The sequence below is a fragment of the Oncorhynchus clarkii genome, chromosome 15, assembly GCF_045791955.1.
Source record: "Oncorhynchus clarkii lewisi isolate Uvic-CL-2024 chromosome 15, UVic_Ocla_1.0, whole genome shotgun sequence".
In the NCBI taxonomy this organism is placed as follows: Eukaryota; Metazoa; Chordata; class Actinopteri; order Salmoniformes; family Salmonidae; genus Oncorhynchus; species Oncorhynchus clarkii.
The window spans coordinates 31,690,409-31,709,840 of record NC_092161.1 but is presented as its reverse complement, the minus strand read 5'-3'; the positions used below and the strand labels follow the sequence as shown (position 1 = coordinate 31,709,840).

At 40.8% G+C, this 19,432-nt stretch overlaps 1 protein-coding gene across 2 annotated transcripts; it reads right to left on the bottom strand.

The window, feature by feature from the left end:
• Positions 1 to 6,221: 6,221 nt before the first annotated feature.
• Positions 6,222 to 19,004, bottom strand: LOC139366776 (uncharacterized). 2 transcript variants are annotated; one of them, XM_071104479.1, is made up of 8 exons: positions 18,817 to 19,004; positions 18,331 to 18,445; positions 18,100 to 18,244; positions 17,396 to 17,509; positions 9,968 to 10,130; positions 9,648 to 9,796; positions 7,638 to 7,771; positions 6,222 to 7,346 (listed from the first exon to the last, which is right to left on the bottom strand). In XM_071104479.1, the coding sequence occupies exons 2-8, from the start codon at positions 18,434 to 18,436 to the stop codon at positions 7,201 to 7,203; spliced, it is 957 nt and encodes a 318-aa protein (XP_070960580.1). In that variant the 5' UTR covers positions 18,437 to 18,445; positions 18,817 to 19,004; the 3' UTR covers positions 6,222 to 7,200. The 2 variants fall into 2 exon arrangements, with proteins under 2 accessions (XP_070960580.1, XP_070960581.1); XM_071104480.1 differs by having other exon boundaries at positions 9,968 to 10,112.
• Between the last annotated feature and the right edge of the window lie 428 nt (positions 19,005 to 19,432).

The window sequence follows — 19,432 nt, the reverse complement described above, 5'->3', positions numbered from 1 at the left end:
CTGACGACGCATTGGCGTTTGATCGGACTCGTCTTTGGGGACATCATGTATTGGAACTGTTAAAGCATGACGGACTAATGCGTCGGCGACGTCCTTCATCACATTATCATGACGCAGAAGGGAGAGTGCATCGAATGACAGAGGACCTCTACGGGAGAGTGGAAGAACTGAACGCTTAGCATCATAATGAGTTCACTACCCCCCCTTCTGGAGAAGCAGACTACTACTTCACCCTTTATTTTAGAGCTGAACAATGTCATGGAGATGCTGGTCTCTGTTGGTGAGGACTATGAGGTGCATCATACATGTATGATCCTCGGGATGTAGCTTAAGACATCAGATTGTGATAGCCAGGTATCCCGGTCTGAAACAAAGCAATACAATTGTTTGGAAAGTTTCCTCTCACAACCTCTGAGAGCCTGAAAAACAGAACCTGTTTTTGCTAACGTTCCACTCCAATTAAATCGACAAGAAACAGATTGGTATCCAGAATAAATCTGGTGTGTCTTTGGCATAACAATGTGTGTAATTGTATAACATGATGCTACCACCGCAATATTTGAAAATACAAAGGATTTCACTCTGTGTGGTTTTGTATTGAATTTGACTCAAACCTGTAGCTTTTAATTCAGGCCAAAAGGGGACTTTTTGCTGTGTTGTCTTGCGTCTATGTATTTGATTTTTTTTTAAACACAGGCTTTCTTCTTTTCACTTTGCCATACAGGCCAGTAAGTTGGAGTGAAGCAATGTTGTTAATTATCGATATTTTCAAGTATGTGGTGGCAGCATCAGGTATAGTGGTCACTGTCAGAATCAAAATAAATATATGAAAGGAGCAAAGCCCAGGTCAAAAGTTAGAGGAAACCCTGCATTCTTCTGAATACCTAACCCCGGGATAGAGTTATATTGGACAATTACACACATTTTAATGGCAACGATACCAGAATGGCATGGTGTTCTTGAATGGTCCAGTCTCAGTTTCAGATCAAAGACTAGGTTTGAAAATTGCTGTCCATCAATGATTCTCAACCAAATGTAGGCCTAATAGGGATGCAATGTTACATTTTAAAAAATGTGCAAAATGCAATTTGGATGGGTTGTTAATATGACTACACTCTTAGAAAAAATGGTTCTGGGTAGAACCATATAGGGTTCTTCAGTTTGCCCCTTTCTTCTAAGAGGGTAGGATTGTGCATTCCCACTAGGCACACACTGGTTGAGTCAACGTTGTTTCCACGTCTTTTCAATTAAATGATGTTGAACCAACGTGGAATAGCCTAAACATTGAATTGACAACAGCAGAGAAATACATGCCTCATAATATGAAGTAAAACATCCAGTTTTCAAACAATTAAGTACATGTTTTCACTGTTGGTTTTCACTCAAATATTCAAATTGTTCAAGATCTCCATCTACTGAATGATTTGCAGTTTTATGGTGTACTCATCCATGTGATCATTTAACTATTTGCAGAGTAGCATATTGGACACTCTTTTCTGCATTTAAAAGACATCGTGAACCACCTAGCCACTGACATACTAGGCTAAGCTAAAAGTAACTTTGTGGCTGTGATTGGGCAGCATTCGAATGCCGTGCCAGATACAGTGCCTTCAGAAAATATTCACACAGCCTGAATTTATGATGGTTTAAATGTAGATGTTTTTGTCACTGGCCTACACACAATACCCCAAAATGTCAAAGTGGAATTATGTTTTAATTAATTAATTTAAAAAATGAATTGTCTTATTTAGGCTTGTTATGGCAAGCCTAAATAAGTTTAGGAGTAAAACGTAACAAGTCACACAATAAGTTGCATGGACCCATTCTGTGTGTAATAGTGTTTAACATGTTTTTTGAATGACTACCTCATCTCTGTACCCCACACATACAATTATCTGTAAGGTCTCTCAGTCGAGCAGTGAATTTCAAACCCAGATTCTATCACACAGACGAGGGAAGTTTTCCAATGCCTCGCAAAGAAGGGCACCTATTGGTAGATTGGTAAAAAAAAAAAAAGAAAAACAGACATAGAATCTCCCTTGGAGCATGGTGAAGTTGTTATTACACCCAATCACTACAAAGATACAAGCGTCCTTCCTAACTCAGTTGCCGGAGAGAAAGGAAACCGCTCAAGGATTTCACTATGAGGCCAATAGGGACTTTAAAACACTTACAGAGTTCAATGGCTTTGATAGAACTTAGGATGGACCAACATTGTAGTTACTCCACAATACTAACCTAATTGACAGAGTGAAAAGAAGGAAGCCTGTATAAAATAAAAATATTTTTTATTGCAACAAGACACTTAAGCAATACTGCAAAAATTGTGGCAAAGCAATCACTTTTTGTCCTGAATACAAAGTGCTATGTTTGGGGAGAATCCAATACAACACATTACTGAGTACCGCTCTCCATATTTTCAAGCCTATTTTCAAGCATAGTCATGGCTAAATCATGTTATGGGTATGCTTGTAATTTCAGGATAAAAGAAATTAATGGAATAGAGCTAAGTACAGGCAAAGTCCTAGGAGAAAACTTGGTTCGGTGTGCTTTCCACCAGACACTGGGAGATTAATTCACTTTTCAGCAGGACAATAACCTAAAACACAAGGCCAAATCTACACTGCAGTTGCTTACCAAGGAGACAGTGAATGTTCCTGAGTGGCCGAGTTACAGTTTTGACTTAAATCTGCTTGAAAATCTATGGCAAGACTTAATCTATGGCAAGACTGGTAAACTTCCGACTTCAACTGTATGTGACCAATGTCTCAGATTTTTTTGTCACTGAGCAAATTTCAGGTCTGCGTGGTCCCATGGTGTTTATACTTGCGTACTATTGTTTGTACAGATGAATGTGGTACCTTCAGGCATTTGGAAATTGCTCCCAAGGATGAACCAGACTTGTGGAGGTCTACAATTTTTTTTCTGAGGTCTTGGCTGATTTCTTTGGATTTTCCCATGATGTCAAGCAAAGAGGCACTGAGCTTGAAGGTAGGCCTTGAAATACATCCACAGGTACACCTCCAATTGACTCAAATTATGTCAATTAGCCTATCAGAAGCTTCTAAAGCCATGACATAATTTTCTGGAATGTTCCAAGCTGTTTAAAGGCACAGTCAACTTAGTGTATGTAAACTTCTGACCCACTGGAATTGAGATACAGTGAATGATAAGTGAAATAATCTGTCTGTAAACAATTGTTGGAAAAATGACTTGTGTCATGCACAAAGTAGATGTCCTAACCGACTTGCCAAAACAATAGTTTGTGAACAAGAAATGTGTGGAGTGGTTGAAAAAAGAGTTTTAATGACTCGAACCTAAGTGTATGTAAACTTGCCACTTAAACTGTAGATTATATCTTGAATTCACTAGATAGCAGGTCCACCAGGGTTCTTTAGGGTTGTTGATGGCCAGCAAGGTGCTGTGGCAGTGCAGGTTTCGAAAGAAGACATACAACATGTGGAAGCTGTGAACTGGCATATCCCATTTAGAAAGCAGGGGTGGTAGAAGGTCAAGGTTAAAACAAAAAGGATGATCCATCATGTTTGTATTGGCTTACTTGGTTTTGCACAAAATCCCACCGCATTTCTTTCGTCATATTTTTAAATCACAAAATGTGTATCTTGAAGGGGTAGGTTCATATTTGAAAACGATGTGAGATGTTTCCTCAATCTGAAAGTTCTCTATGGGCCAACAGAAACTGTAATCCACGGTTCGGTTTTCTTTAAACAGCAACTATCAAAACTAGCTGAAGTTTGATTTGCCTGTTTAAATAACACTGAACCATGGATTTGAGTTTCTCCTGGCCCACAGACTACGTTCAGGATGAGGAACCATCAAACATTACGTTTTACAATACTGAACTTCCCATTTAAATGTAAAAAAAAACGCCAAATCACTTACTGCCTGTCTGAGAGAAACAGCCAAGTGATCTTTGCTACGTTGATCAGGGTCCAGATCAGATAGAATGACGGATGTTGCATTTCAGGGTTGCAGGAGACTGGACCAAACACATTCCTTCATGCGGAGACAACATCAATCACAACTGAGTGATATAAATCACACATCATGTATAGCCTCAGCATTTCATTTTCATCACTTAGGCATTCATGTGTGCAGGGCTGCATGAGTAACCAAACATAGTTGGCATTTCTATTATTCCCCCTCCTCTACACACACTAAAACTGTGACAGATGGGAATTGCCTCTGAAGATAGATAGATGGATGTGTTAGACTACATCTGGAAAACAGTTTAGAGTGTGTGTGTGTGTGTGTGTGTGTGTGTGTGTGTGTGTGTGTGTGAGAGAGAGAGATACCTCTAGAACACAGTAAAGAGAGAGTGCATGAGCCAGTGTTCCACATCCGGAGCATGATACAGGTGTGGTCTGCCCAGCAGTACATGGTCACCTTCAGAGGAAAGGACTCATTACCCAACATAAGACATTACCCAACGTGGTCCTTAACAGATCTCGGGAGTATAATCCACATACCACAGTGTCCACATTAGCACAGCCACCTGCTGACACTGAGATTGTACTAATATGGACACCGTAGTATAATGTTCATATTAGGACACCCTCAGACCGAAACAACTCCTAAAGTTGTCCTAATTTGGACACTGTATATCAGTAAGATGGGAAATACATCAGTATGAGCAGTAACATCCCTTCCAGTTTTCAAAGTTTCCCTTCAGAAGTTTCTGGAAAGTGCTTGTATCAACTCATCTGCTTATTTAATGTAGTTGGTGATATGCAGATAAGGAGATCAAAATACAATCATCGGTGTTCTATCCAGAGCTGGGCTGATAACATACGGCATTTAAAACGAGTGGTAGGCCAAAGGTCTATCATTGCATGAAGTCATACCACAATTCTTGATACACACGGTAAACTGTTGAGAGTGAAAAACCGAGCAGCGTTCCAATTCTTGACACACTCAAAGCCTGGCACCTAATACCATACCCCGTTCAAAGGCACTATAAATCTTCTGTCTTGCCTATTCACCCACTGAATGGCACACATAAACAATCCATGTCTCAATTGAAAAATAATAATTGAACCTGTCTCCTCCCTTTCATCTACACTGATTGAAGGGGATTTAACAGGTGACATCAATAAGGGATCATAGCCTTCACTTGCTTTCAGCTGGTCAGTCTATGTCTTGGAAAGACCAGGTATTCCTAATGTTTTGTACACTCGGTGTATAACAAGTTGTTAGAAAAACTTCTCATCAAAGGGATCCTTTTAGTGACATACTGTACAGTATGTATTTAAAACGTCCCCGTAGCAGACATCATTTACCAGTAAGGTCATATTGGGTAAAATAGTCATTAGTGCAATGATATGATTAAACTGTCATCTGGCGAAACAGGAAGTTGATGGTTAAGAATAATAAAGATGGCTGAATGGATGCACACGCTTGATTAATGTGGAACATCTCTTGGGCGCATGGTTACTAGCAAATACCCCTCACAGATGAATCATGACACCTCACCACCTTCAACACACCATTCGGAAGGTACAGATATCTTTGCTTTTCATTTGGAATAAACAGGGGCCGAGAGGTTTTCCACAAGTATCAGGCGTGTGTGTCTAGTCAGCCATCTTTATTACTTTGAACCATCAACTTCCTGTTCCGCCAGGTGGCAGTATAATCATATTATTACATCCAGCAGCCATACCATTACCGAACCATACTGTACTTGTTTATCCAGATCGCCTGCTAACCGGCATACATAGACACACGGGACTGGTAGATGCTCACTGTCAAGCCATCAGCTATAACTCCCCTTATACAGCACACTCTTTTATAACCACACACACACACAAAATCTGGGATCTGATGCGTTGGACTTTTGATAATGGCACTGTTTGTCAGATTATCATGGTTTACTGCAGTATAATAGGTTTATTGTGTGCGTGTACCCTCGGATGCCTTTACTGAAACTGAGTAGAAAGCCTGTGACAGACACACACACACACACTCCTATTCAGTCCATAATGAGCTCAGCCTATCCAAGAGCCAACTGGCAGCCTCACAGATCACTGCTATAGAATCGCCAGAGCAACATGACACTCGCTAGGGCACTACTATATGTGGGTGTGTGGCTGCAATTTCCCAAAAGTGTCTAACCACTAAGTTACACTACTATTGCACAATGGTAAGCTGTTGTTTTGGGCATCATTAAATCACAATACTATTTACAGATGAGTTCATTAATAATAAGTATAATAAAAACCTTTATTTGTTTATGCCCATACACAAGCGCAGTCCAAAGTGCTTTACAATATAGCACAACTTTGATTCCAACGGTCACCCCGGCGTGATTTAGTGCTTCCAACCCCTCTTAAATATCGTGTGTGTTTGAGCTACAGACTTCTGGAGTTTTGCATTGGATTTGTCTATTTCTTCTGCATCGGTGACAACAAACATTAGCCTGATTGACAGGGTTGAACTAGAGCACTGTTTGTGAGACAAGGGCGGATCCGGAAAACGGCCCTTCTCACAAAAATGTCTGCAAAGTCCGAATGAGCTACAAACTATTAAGACCCCACTATGACGCTCGCGAACGCGCATATGCATTTTGCTCTATGCCACTCACAAGCTACACAAGAGTCGTTAGAATGTTATGGGATTATTCTACATAGAAGATCATAGGAAATCCCAGGACACAGTGCCTGCGATACTGCAATAAGCTCACATAGTTATTCCAAACTCCACACAGTTGTCACTGACTAGTTGGATATTCATTTCCCACTGAGCAAACCATTTCTGTTGAAGGAATGTAGTGAATTTCAGCTTTTTCACTGTGGGAATCCCTAGGACCAAAGACGTTCAAAGAGAAGGTAGAAACACAAAGGTAGACAAGAATAGGGTATACAAACAACGTGGTGGTACTAAAAGATGGACAAAACAATAAAAGCATGATCATATTAATATCACTTTAGTGTTGACAGCATGAGAGCGTTTCTGTTCATTGTTTTGACACACAGTAATTGATATGATTTCATTAGCTGAGAAAGACATTAGCATTGGCTAGTGCAGAGGCCCCACCCATCCTGTGGAAAGCCAGTAACGAAGTACCAAATCTCCATCGACATGTGCTGTGGACATAGGGAGGATTTGGTCACATCGGTCTCAGCCATTAAATGTTAAGGAAAACAACAGGGGCCTACATATATCCACAGCAGCTGTCTCCCCTCACATGAAGATGAGCTTCTGTGTCCTGGCAATGTCCACCGGTGACCTGAGCTCCTCTTCTCCGTAAAGTGGTTGATGCTTGTGCTTCCATAACACCATGATGATGCGTACAATAAATATGACACTGGTTATGGCCAAGATGACGGCTGGAAAAGAGATGATGCGTCAGGGACGGTAGACATAAGAATCATGGAAAAGTCACCGCAGTGACTGCCGATAGTGATACACATAACAGTGACACTGGTGAAGATAGTGTAAACATTGCCAATAGCATAAACTATAACCCGTTCATTATACTTACATATAGTAAATATAACAGCTTATCAGTTGCAGTTAAGGATGGTGTGCTTGTACAAGACCCATGGGAATCTACTAATAGTATAAACGCCCTACAGGTGTTCTCTGGATTTAGGAGTCATTCGGGACATAGGACCTACCAGACATGATGTCTATGTGGGTACCGGGCGTGGCTGGATTGGCCACACTCGCTGCCAACACCAGGATCACCACAGGGTACACTGTGAGGATGTAGCGCACGTGCTTATCCAGGTACCAGTTCTCTATGACAAACCTGAGAGAGTAATAAGGAGGATTTTTAAAAAAAAAATTTTAAGTCTCACGCTTACAACAATTGGATAGAAAGAAAGGGTATATATACAGTGCCTTGCGAAAGTATTCGGCCCCCTTGAACTTAGCGACCTTTTGCCACATTTCAGGCTTCAAACATAAAGATATAAAACTGTATTTTTTTGTGAAGAATCAACAACAAGTGGGACACAATCATGAAGTGGAACGACATGTATTGGATATTTCAAACTTTTTTAACAAATCAAAAACTGAAAAGTTGGGCGTGCAAAATTATTCAGCCCCTTTACTTTCAGTGCAGCAAACTCTCTCCAGAAGTTCAGTGAGGATCTCTGAATGATCCAATGTTGACCTAAATGACTAATGATGATAAATACAATCCATCTGTGTGTAATCAAGTCTCCGTATAAATGCACCTGCACTGTGATAGTCTCAGAGGTCCGTTAAAAGCGCAGAGAGCATCATGAAGAACAAGGAACACACCAGGCAGGTCCGAGATACTGTTGTGAAGAAGTTTAAAGCCGGATTTGGATACAAAAAGATTTCCCAAGCTTTAAACATCCCAAGGAGCACTGTGCAAGCGATAATATTGAAATGGAAGGAGTATCAGACCACTGCAAATCTACCAAGACCTGGCCGTCCCTCTAAACTTTCAGCTCATACAAGGAGAAGACTGATCAGAGATGCAGCCAAGAGGCCCATGATCACTCTGGATGAACTGCAGAGATCTACAGCTGAGGTGGGAGACTCTGTCCATAGGACAACAATCAGTCGTATATTGCACAAATCTGGCCTTTATGGAATAGTGGCAAGAAGAAAGCCATTTCTTAAAGATATCCATAAAAAGTGTTGTTTAAAGTTTGCCACAAGCCACTTGGGAGACACACCAAACATGTGGAAGAAGGTGCTCTGGTCAGATGAAACCAAAATTTAACTTTTTGGCAACAATGCAAAACGTTATGTTTGGCGTAAAAGCAACACAGCTGAACACACCATCCCCACTGTCAAACATGGTGGTGGCAGCATCATGGTTTGGGCCTGCTTTTCTTCAGCAGGGACAGGGAAGATGGTTAAAATTGATGGGAAGATGGATGGAGCCAAATACAGGACCATTCTGGAAGAAAACCTGATGGAGTCTGCAAAAGACCTGAGACTGGGACGGAGATTTGTCTTCCAACAAGACAATGATCCAAAACATAAAGCAAAATCTACAATGGAATGGTTCAAAAATAAACATATCCAGGTATTAGAATGGCCAAGTCAAAGTCCAGACCTGAATCCAATCGAGAATCTGTGGAAAGAACTGAAAACTGCTGTTCACAAATGCTCTCCATCCAACCTCACTGAGCTCGAGCTGTTTTGCAAGGAGGAATGGGAAAAAATTTCAGTCTCTCGATGTGCAAAACTGATAGAGACATACCCCAAGCGACTTACAGCTGTAATCACAGCAAAAGGTGGCGCTACAAAGTATTAACTTAAGGGGGCTGAATAATTTTGCACGCCCAATTTTTCAGTTTTTGATTTGTTAAAAAAGTTTGAAATATCCAATAAATGTCGTTCCACTTCATGATTGTGTCCCACTTGTTGTTGATTCTTCACAAAATCACAAAAAATACAGTTTTATATCTTTATGTTTGAAGCCTGAAATGTGGCAAAAGGTCGCAAAGTTCAAGGGGGCCGAATACTTTCGCAAGGCACTGTATATATATATATATATATATCAAGCAAATGTACTGTTCATCAATTTGCAACGGAAATATTACTGGCAAAGCAGAAATGGTTTATTAAGCTATGTGGTTTATTGATTCAATACCACTTTGGTGAATTGAGAGGTTAGGTACAAGTTAGGAACAAACTCTCACCATCCTATGAGTCCCAATTGGAGCAGCACTAGTACCATTATGGCAGCGTCTGTCTTGGGTATTGGGGTTTGATGGTCTAAAACAACGGTCAAGTGTAAAAAGGTAGCCACAGCCCACCATGTTGCATACAAAGCCACTCCGTTTTGCACCTGTAATAGAGTTAACAGATATGGTGTCCGTATTAGGACAGCTTCAGTCCTTCTGAAACTGAGGTTGTCCTAATATGGACACCATAAACTAATGGCACATGTCTGTAACAAAAAGCACACTTGTGGAAGGTTTCTGTAAGCAATCATAGAAAAAAGTTGAAATGATTGTACCAATATTCGAATGAGCCAGAGATCATTGTTGTGATATTTGTGGAGCCACGCTCCATAGACGACCAGTCCGCAGCAGGAGAACATGATAATCACGCAATTTGAGATGGCCTGTAATGCTGTGATCAGGAGCGTTGGCACCATCTTTCTATGACACACACAGAAGCTAGAAAACGTAATTTGTCTTGAGAAGTATATAAGTTAGTTCCTTATATTCAATGTAGAAACTCAAAACAACTCAAAACATCAAAACCTAAGGTTACTTAAGTAACCCTGGTTCTATGAGAATATGAGATATACGTGATATGTCTGGGCATGTCCAAAAGATCAAACAAAACAAATGCACAGCGTCTGTTGGAGACAGACAGGTCAAGTAGCAAATGAGGTGAGCCCCTCTCCTCCATAAAGGAACCAACTCGTCCACCAATTGGTCATTCTCAAGCATGCCTCTCTTCCTTGCACTCTTGCGAGCAGGGAAAATTGGTGAGACATCTCCCTCATATTCTCACAGAAACGAGGTTACGCAAGTAACCTTAAGTTCTATTTCAAATGCTTGTTTGGATGTCTCACTGTGGGATTTGGCCAACTCCAGTCACGCAGACATGCTCTCCAAAGCCAGGGTAGTGCTAACATTACCCCTCAGAGGCTCCGACACTGAAGACAGTATGCACCAATGAAGGTGCAGTGACGTCCAGTCGGCTAAAAACCTCATACAAATATGAAGGGTGGCCCAACATTCCGCCTAGCAAATCTCTTTTAAAGAGATGCCTTTGAACAGTGCCCAAGAGGTAGCCAAACCTCTGGTGGAATGACAGCTCAGGCCATCAAGGGGCTGTTAACCCTTACTATTATATGCTAATATACGGTGCCCTTCTTCTGTAGAATTGAAGGGTGGTGGGTGGAAAGCCATAAGCTCCAAGGCGAGACAATTGTAATTGCCACTGACCTTAGGCATGAAGTCGGAGTTACCTTGGAAAACCCTGGGTCAATCTGTAGGCACAAATGATGGACTGACATCATGACGACATCGACAATCGTGAGACAAGATAGTAGCTACTACAACAATTGGATACCACGAAATTGGGGAGAAAAAGGGGTAAAAATAAAACATTAAAAAAATAAAAAATATATATAAAAAATATATAAAAAATATAAAAAATAAAAAATTAAGTGGTGATCCTAACTGACCTAAGACAGGGAAATTGTATTAGGATTAAATGTCAGGAATTGTAAAAAACTTATTTAAATGTACTTGACTACAGTGTATGTATTCTTCCAACTTCAACTGTATATTATATATAAAAAAATACACACAGTGCATTGGTAAAGTATTTAGACCCCTGTACTTTTCCCACATTTTTGTTATGTTACAGCCTTATTCTAAAATGGTTTAAATTGTTTTAAGCAAAAACAGGTTTTTCGAAATGTGTGCAAATGTATTAAAAAAACTACTGAAATATCACATTTACAAAAGTATTCAAACCCTTTACTCAGTGCTTTGTTGAAGTACTATTGGCAGCGATTACCGGCTTGAGTCTTCTTGGGTGTGACGCTACAAGCTCGGAACACCTGTATTTGGGGAGTTTCTCCCAAGCTTCTTTGCAGATCCTCTCAAGCTCAGTCAAGTTGGATGGGTAGTGTTGCTGAACAGCTTTTTTTTACGTCTCTCCAGAGATGTTCAATCGGGTTCAAGTCCGGGCTGTGGCTGGGCCACTCAAGGACATTCAGAAACTTATCCCGAAGCCACTGTCTTTGCTGTGTGCTCAGGGTTGTTGTCCTGTCGGAAGGTAAACCTTAGCCCCAGTCTGAGGTCCTGAGCGCTCTGGAGCAGGTTTCATCAAGGATCTCTCTGTACTTTGCTCTGTTTATCTTTCCCTCAATCCTGACTAGTCTCTCAGTCCCTTGCTGCTGAAAAACATCCCCACAGCATGATATTTCCACCACCATGCTTCACTGTAGGGATGGTGCCAGGTTTCCTCCAGACGTGACGCTTGGCATTCAGTCCAAAGAGTTCAATCTTGGTTTAACCAAAGAGAATCTTCTTTCTCATGGTCTGAGATTCTTTAGGTGCCTTTTGGCTAACACCAAGTGAGCTGTCATGTGCCTTTTACTGAGGAGTGTCTTCCGTCTGGCCACTCTACCATAAAGGCTACATAGGTTGAGTGCTGCAGATATGGTTGTCCTTCTGGAAGGTTCTCTTCCTCTGGAGTTCTGTCAGAGTGAATTTCAGGTTCTTGGTCACCACCCTGACCAAGACCCTTCTCCCCTGATTGCTCAGTTTGGTCGGGCTGCCAGCTCTAGGAAGAGTCTTGGTGGTTCCAAACTTATTCCATTCAAGAATGGAGACTGTGTTCTTGGGGACTGAGACAACTGTGTTCTTGGGGACCTTCAATGCTGCAGACAATTTTTGGTACCCTTCCCCAGATCTGTGCCTCGACACAATCCTGTCTCGCAGCTCTACAGACAATTCCTTCAAACTCATGACTTGGTCTTTGCTCTGACATGCACTGTCAACTGTGGGACCTGCTATAGACAGGTGTGTGCCTTTCCAAATCATGTCCAATCAATTGAACTTACCACAGGTGGACTTCAATCAAGTTGTTGAAACATCTCAAGGATTATCAATGGAAACAATGGAAAATCTGAGCTCAATTTCTAGTAGCAAAGGGTCATAGCAAAGGGTCTGAATACATATGTACATTTAAAACAAATATATATATATATACACGAAATATACACGAAATACCCCATAATGACAAAGTGAAAACAGGTTATCAGAAATGTTTGACGTGTGTGTGTATATACACACACACACACGTCAAACATTTCTAATAACCTGTTTTCACTTTGTCCTTATGGGGTATATCGTGTAGGTTGATGAGGGAAAAAAAATTGTTAATCACTTTTAGAATAAGGCTGTAACGTAACAAAATTTGGAAAAGTCAAGAGGTCTGTATACTTTCCAAATGCACTGTATACAGTGGGGCAAAAAGTATTTAGTCAGCCACCAATTGTGCAAGTTGTCCCACTTAAAAAGATGAGAGAGGCCTGTAATTTTCAGCATAGGTACACTTCAACTATGACACACAAAATTAGAAAGAAAAATCCAGAAAATCACATTGTAGGATTTTTAATGAATTTATTTGCAAATTATGGTGGAAAATAAGTATTTGGTCACCTACAAACAAGCAAGATTTCTGGCTCTCACAGACCTGTAACTTCTTCTTTAAGAGGCTCCTCTGTCCTCCACACATTATCTGTATTAATGGCACCTGTTTGAACTTGTTATCTGTATAAAAGACACCTGTCCACAACCTCAAACAGTCACACTCCAAACTCCACTATGGCCAAGACCAAAGAGCTGTCAAAGGACACCAGAAACAAAATTGTAGACCTGCACCAGGCTGGGAAGACTGAATCTGCAACAGGTAAGCCGCTTGGTTTGAAGAAATCAACTGTGAGAGCAATTATTAGGAAATGGAAGACATACAAGATCACTGATAATCTCCCTCGATCTGGGGCTCCACGCAAGATCTCACCCCGTGGGGTCAAAATGATCACAAGAACGGTGAGCAAAAATCCCAGAACCACACGAGGGGACCTAGTGAATGACCTGCAGAGAGCTGGGACCAAAGTAACAAAGAGTACCATTAACACACTACGCCGCCAGGGACTCAAATCCTGCAGTGCCAGACGTGTCCCCCTGCTTAAGCCAGTACATGTCCAGGCCCGTCTGAAGTTTGCTAGAGAGCATTTGGATGATCCAGAAGAAGATTGGGAGAATGTCGTATGGTCAGATGAAACCAAAATATAACTTTTTGGTAAAAACTCAACTCGTCGTGTTTGGAGGACAAAGAATGTTGAGTTGCATCCAAAGAACACCACACCATGGGGGTGGAAACATCATGCTTTGGGGCTGTTTTTCTGCAAAGGGACCAGGACGACTGATCCGTGTAAAGGAAAGAATGAATGGGGCCATGTTTCGTCAGATTTTGAGTGAAAACCTCCTTCCATCAGCAAGGGCATTGAAGATGAAACGTGGCTGGGTCTATCAGCATGACAATGATCCCAAACACACCGCCCGGGCAACGAAGGAGTGGCTTCGTAAGAAGCATTTCAAGGAGTGGCCTAGCCAGTCTCCAGATTTCAACCCCATAGAAAATCTTTGGAGGGAGTTGAAAGTCCGTGTTGCCTAGCAACAGCCCCAAAACATCACTGCTCTAGAGGAGATCTGCATGGAGGAATGGGCCAAAATACCAGCAACAGTGTGTGAAAAGCTTGTGAAGACTTACAGAAAAAGTTTGACCTCTGTCATTGCCAACAAAGGGTATATAACAAAGTATTGAGATAAACTTTTGTTATTGACCAAATACTTATTTTCCACCATAATTTGCAAATAAATAAATAAAATATCCTGATTTTCTGGATTTTTTATTTATTTTGTCTGTCATATTTGAAGTGTACCTATGTAGAAAATTACAGGCCTCTCTCATCTTTTTAAGTGGGAGAACTTGCACAATTGGTGGCTGACTAAATACTTTTTTGCCCCACTGTATATTCATATAGAGTACCAGCCAAAAGTTGAAACAACTACTCATTCAAGGGTTTACCTTTATTTTGACTATTTTCTAGGTTGCAGAATAATAGTGAAGACATCAAAACTATGAATTAACACATATGGAATCATGTAGTAACCAAAAAAGTGTTAAACAAATCAAAAAATCTTTCATATTTGAGATTTTCCAAAGTAGCCACCCTTTGCCTTGATGACAGCTTTGCACATTCTTGGCATTCTCTCAACCAGCTTCATGAGGTAGTCACCTGGAATGCATTTCAATTAACAGGTGTGCTTTGTTAAGAGTTAATTCATGGAATTTATTTCCTTCTTAATAATGTGTTTCAGCCAATCAGTTGTGACAAGGTAGGGGTGGTATACAGAAGATAGTCCTATTTGGTAAAATACCAAGTCCATATGATGGCAAGAACAGCTCAAATAAGCAAAGAGAAACGACAGTCCATCATTACTTTAGTCAATCTGGAGATTTTCAAGAACTTTGAGTTTCTTCAAGTGCAGTCGCAAAAACCCTATGATGCAGTTGCACCATGATTAAACTGGCTCTCATGAGGACAGCCACAGGAAAGGAAGACACAGAGTTAGCTCTGCTGCAGAGGATACGTTCATTAGATTTACCAGCCTCAGAAATTGCAGCCCAAATAAATGCTGCAAAGAAACCATTACTAAAGGACACCAATTAGAAGAGTCTTGCTTGGGCCAAGAAACACGAGCAATCTCTGCATGTGTGGTTCCCACCATGAAGCATGGAGGAGGAGGTGTGATGGTGTGAGGGTGCTTTGCTGGTGACACTGTCAGTGATTCATTTAGAATTCAAGGCACACTTAACCTATCACTGCTCAGGAGAAGACCCAATTCCTGACATTTAATCCTAGTAAAAAATCCCTGTTTTAGGTCAGTTAGAATCACCATTTTATTTTCAGAATGTGAAATGTCAGAATAAGAGTAGAGAGAATGATTTATTTCAGCTGTTATTTCTTTCATCACATTCCCAGTGGGTCAGAAGTTTACATACACTCAATTAGTATTTGGTAGCATTGTCTTCAAATTGTTTAACTTGGGTCAAACGTTTTGGGTAGCCTTCCACAAGCTTCACACAATACGTTGGGTGAATTTTGGCCCATTCCTCCTGACAGAGCTGGTGTAACTGAATCAGGTTTGTAGGCCTCCTTGCTCGCACACGCTGTTTCAGTTCTGCCCACACATTTTCTATAGTATTGAGGTCAGGGCTTTGTGATGGCCACTATAATACCTGGACTTTGTTGTCCTTAAGCCATTTTGCCTCAACTTTGGAAGTATGCTTGAGGTCATTGTCCATTTGGAAGACACATTTGCGACCAAGCTTTAACTTCCTGATGTCTTGAGATGTTGTTACAATATATGCACATCATTTTACTACCTCATGTTGCCATCTATTTTGTGAAGTGCACCAGTCCCTCCTGCAGCAAAGCACCCCCACAACATGATGCTGTCACCCCTGTGCTTCATGGTTGGGATGGTGTTCTTCAGCTTACAAACCTCCCCCTTTTTCCTCCAAACATATTGATGGCCATTATGGCCAAACAGTTATATTTTTGTTTCATCAGACCAGAGGACATTTCTCCAAAATGTACGATCTTTGTCCCCATGTGCAGTTGCCACCCATAGTCTGGCTTTTTTATTGTGGTTTTGAAGCAGTGGCTTCTTCCTTGCTGAGCGGCCTTTCAGGTTCTGTGTATATAGACTCGTTTTACTGTGGATATAGATACTTTTGTACCTGTTTCCTCCAGCATCTTCACAAGGTCCTTTTCTGTTGTTCTGGGATTGTTTTGCACTTTTCGCACCAAAGTACATTCATCTCTAGGAGACAGAACGCATCTCCTTCCTGAGCGGTATGATGGCTGCGTTGTCCCCTGGTGCTTTTACCTGTGTACTACTGTTTGTACATATGAACGTGGTACCTTTAGGCATTTAGAAATTGCTCACAAGGATGAACCAGACTTGTGGAGGGCCACAATTGTTTTCTGAGCTCTTGGCTGATTTCTTATGATTGTCTCATGATGTCAAGCAAAGAGGCACTGAGTTTGAAGATAGGCCTTGAAATGACATCATGACATAATTTTCTGGAATTTTCCAAGCTGTTTAAAGGCACAGTCAACTTAGTGTATGTAAAATTCTGACCCACTGGAATTGTGATACAGTGATTTATAAGTGAAATAATCTGTAAATAATTGTTGGGGAAATTACTTGTGTCATGCACAAAGTAGATGTCTGAACCAACTTGCCAAAACTGTAGTTTGTTTACAAGAAATTTGTGGAGTGGTTGAAAAACGAGTTTTAATGGCTCCAACCTAAGTGTATGTCAACTTCCGACTTCAACTAAAAAAAATTAAAAAGAAAGAAAATAAAGAAACAGTGGCGGGGACCATGATTTGTAATTGTTTCAACTGCAGATTGCAGCTAGTTAGCCAAGTTAGCTAAAGCCTTGCGTCGATGGCTAACCAAATCTCGATAGCTAGCCGTGTGATGCTAGCTAAACGGAGACTGACAAGAAAAAAATATATTCTACTCAAAGCAAAACCTTTTCGTTCAGTACTCAACACTATTGTCAGAAGCTGAAGTCCTATGTTCAGCAGTGTTAACCTCATGGTTTCGCCTGACAACGGTTTGGTAGGAAACCAGAAATCTAGTCTTGACGAGGATAACTTTTTGAAGATTCCACAAGAAGGAGAGGTGAGAAAGACCAGTTGGCGGTTACTTCGAGCTTGTGGACACACCCAGGCATATCCCATAGTGAGACATCGAAACAAGTATTTGAAATAGAACCAAATGTTTTATATTATCGTACAGTAAATACACCTAAATATATAAACACTTACTCTTTGTCGTACAGAAATAACCATGCCATATTCAACATGCTATTTACGATCCAGGACAAGTAGAATCCATAGGGCAGGACAGCAGGAGTGGTGTACATCCATGTATAAGCTTCCCTAAGGAACAAGACCATCATCATCATCATCATTATAATTAATAACATCATCATCATCATAATTAATAACAGCATCATCATCATCAGAGCCAGGACAAGGGTTGCAAAATTCCACTAACTTTTCCTAAGTGTCCTGGTTTTCCAGAAACCCCGGTTGGAAGATTCACGTAATTGTGAGGGAATAAGCACACATTCTGGAAAACCAGGGAATTTGGGGAAATTCTGCAACCCTAGCCAGGACAGTAAAAATCACACTTTCTGAACTTTAAAAAATACACTTTGTTTTGTCTCACAATAAATACAGACCAGTAATTTATTTTCTTATGTCACGTCAGTTAGCCTGAATGCCAGTCTGTTTTTACTCTCTTGCCAACTCTTTATAGAATTGTCATTATTAGATTGACAATGAGTGACAAGGATTTTAGCAAGATAGCAGGAACAGATCTGGGACCAGGCTAATATCCAGTGCAAAGTTGATTGAATTCCAGACAGGTTTTGGGAAGGCAAATGACCAAAATGTCTTAAGGACCCATGTTTAAATGAGTTGTTTTGGTGTCAACGAGAGTTTAGCTTTAATGTACAGTATCTTACCTTCTACGGAGATTGTGTATCAGATAGATGAACATGCCAATCAACCAGATGTTAAGGACATCCCATAGAAAGAGTACCCATCTATCTGGGGTTAGGTGCGTTGTGGACTTGCTCAGTACATACTGTGTGGTTTGCATGAAAGCACCTGCATGTACAAACACACAGGTTACAAAATATTACAGTATATTTCGTACAGATGTCATTGACTTGAAATGGACTGTAAGAATTCACCTGTCCAGGGCCCAAATAGAGCCAATATGTTGAATGTCAGTGCAATTAGATAGCTGACTAGGGCCAGAAGCATTAGCAGAGCACGGACTGAGATGCAATCTCCCATGGTCAGTATCTACGGACAGAAGTACAGAAGTCATTTCAGTACGGAAGTCTTTTCAGTACAGTCATTTCAATAAATGTCCGTGCCTTCATTTCAAAAGTCATATTAGTCAGAAGCCGCTCTTCATTTCGCTACGACAATAACATCTTGATTATTATTGACACCTTATACATCAACCAATTAAATAGTTTAGATGTCTGTGCTTTACTCCGCTGCACCACATTAGGCAGTTTGTTTTTGTTTCAGAATGTCTCTCAGACATCCCTATTCCACATTGTTACACTGCAACAGTGCATGGACTGTTCCCAGTACAATTAAGTGGATTGTTCCTAAATTATACTGTTATAAGACTGATGAACATATGTGAAATAAAAATGTCTTACCTTACTGTGGTGGCCCTGAAATATGGTTAATCTAGGATACACCTTCCAGAATGTTCTGTGGAAAAAGTATTCAAAAGATTGTCCCCAGTTGCTCCCACACAGGAGAGTAGGTGGACGCAGCACGCATTAGGTTCACCGTATTCAGGACAGTCAGTCTGCTACTCGTGCTATCTCCACAAATCATAGATAGATTGGGCCCGTGGCTGGAGAGAGATATGAGTGAAAGTAGGAGAGACTCCTCCTCTTTCTCCATTCACAAGCCCACATGAAGTCATAATTGAAGGACAATCTGCGTCGTTGTGCCGGGGACAAGCCGTGTCATTGTTGTGATAATGTCAACCCTTACCCAACGGTGAATAGGTCACATGGCTTAGGAACATTGTGGAAAACAAAACAAACTGCCGTATGCTGTCTAGTGACGTAGATCACCTCAATGTCATGTCATTGAATAATAGAAGAGCCTGTACCTCACTCAGATATCTTAACAATCGAACTGGCTGATGTATTCTATGGGGCCACAAGGTGTCAGAGCTGCTGTAGGTTTTATAACTAGTGTTGTAACAGCGTGGGATATACAGCCTTATACTACACAGTGTCGCTTGCCATTACATTAGAT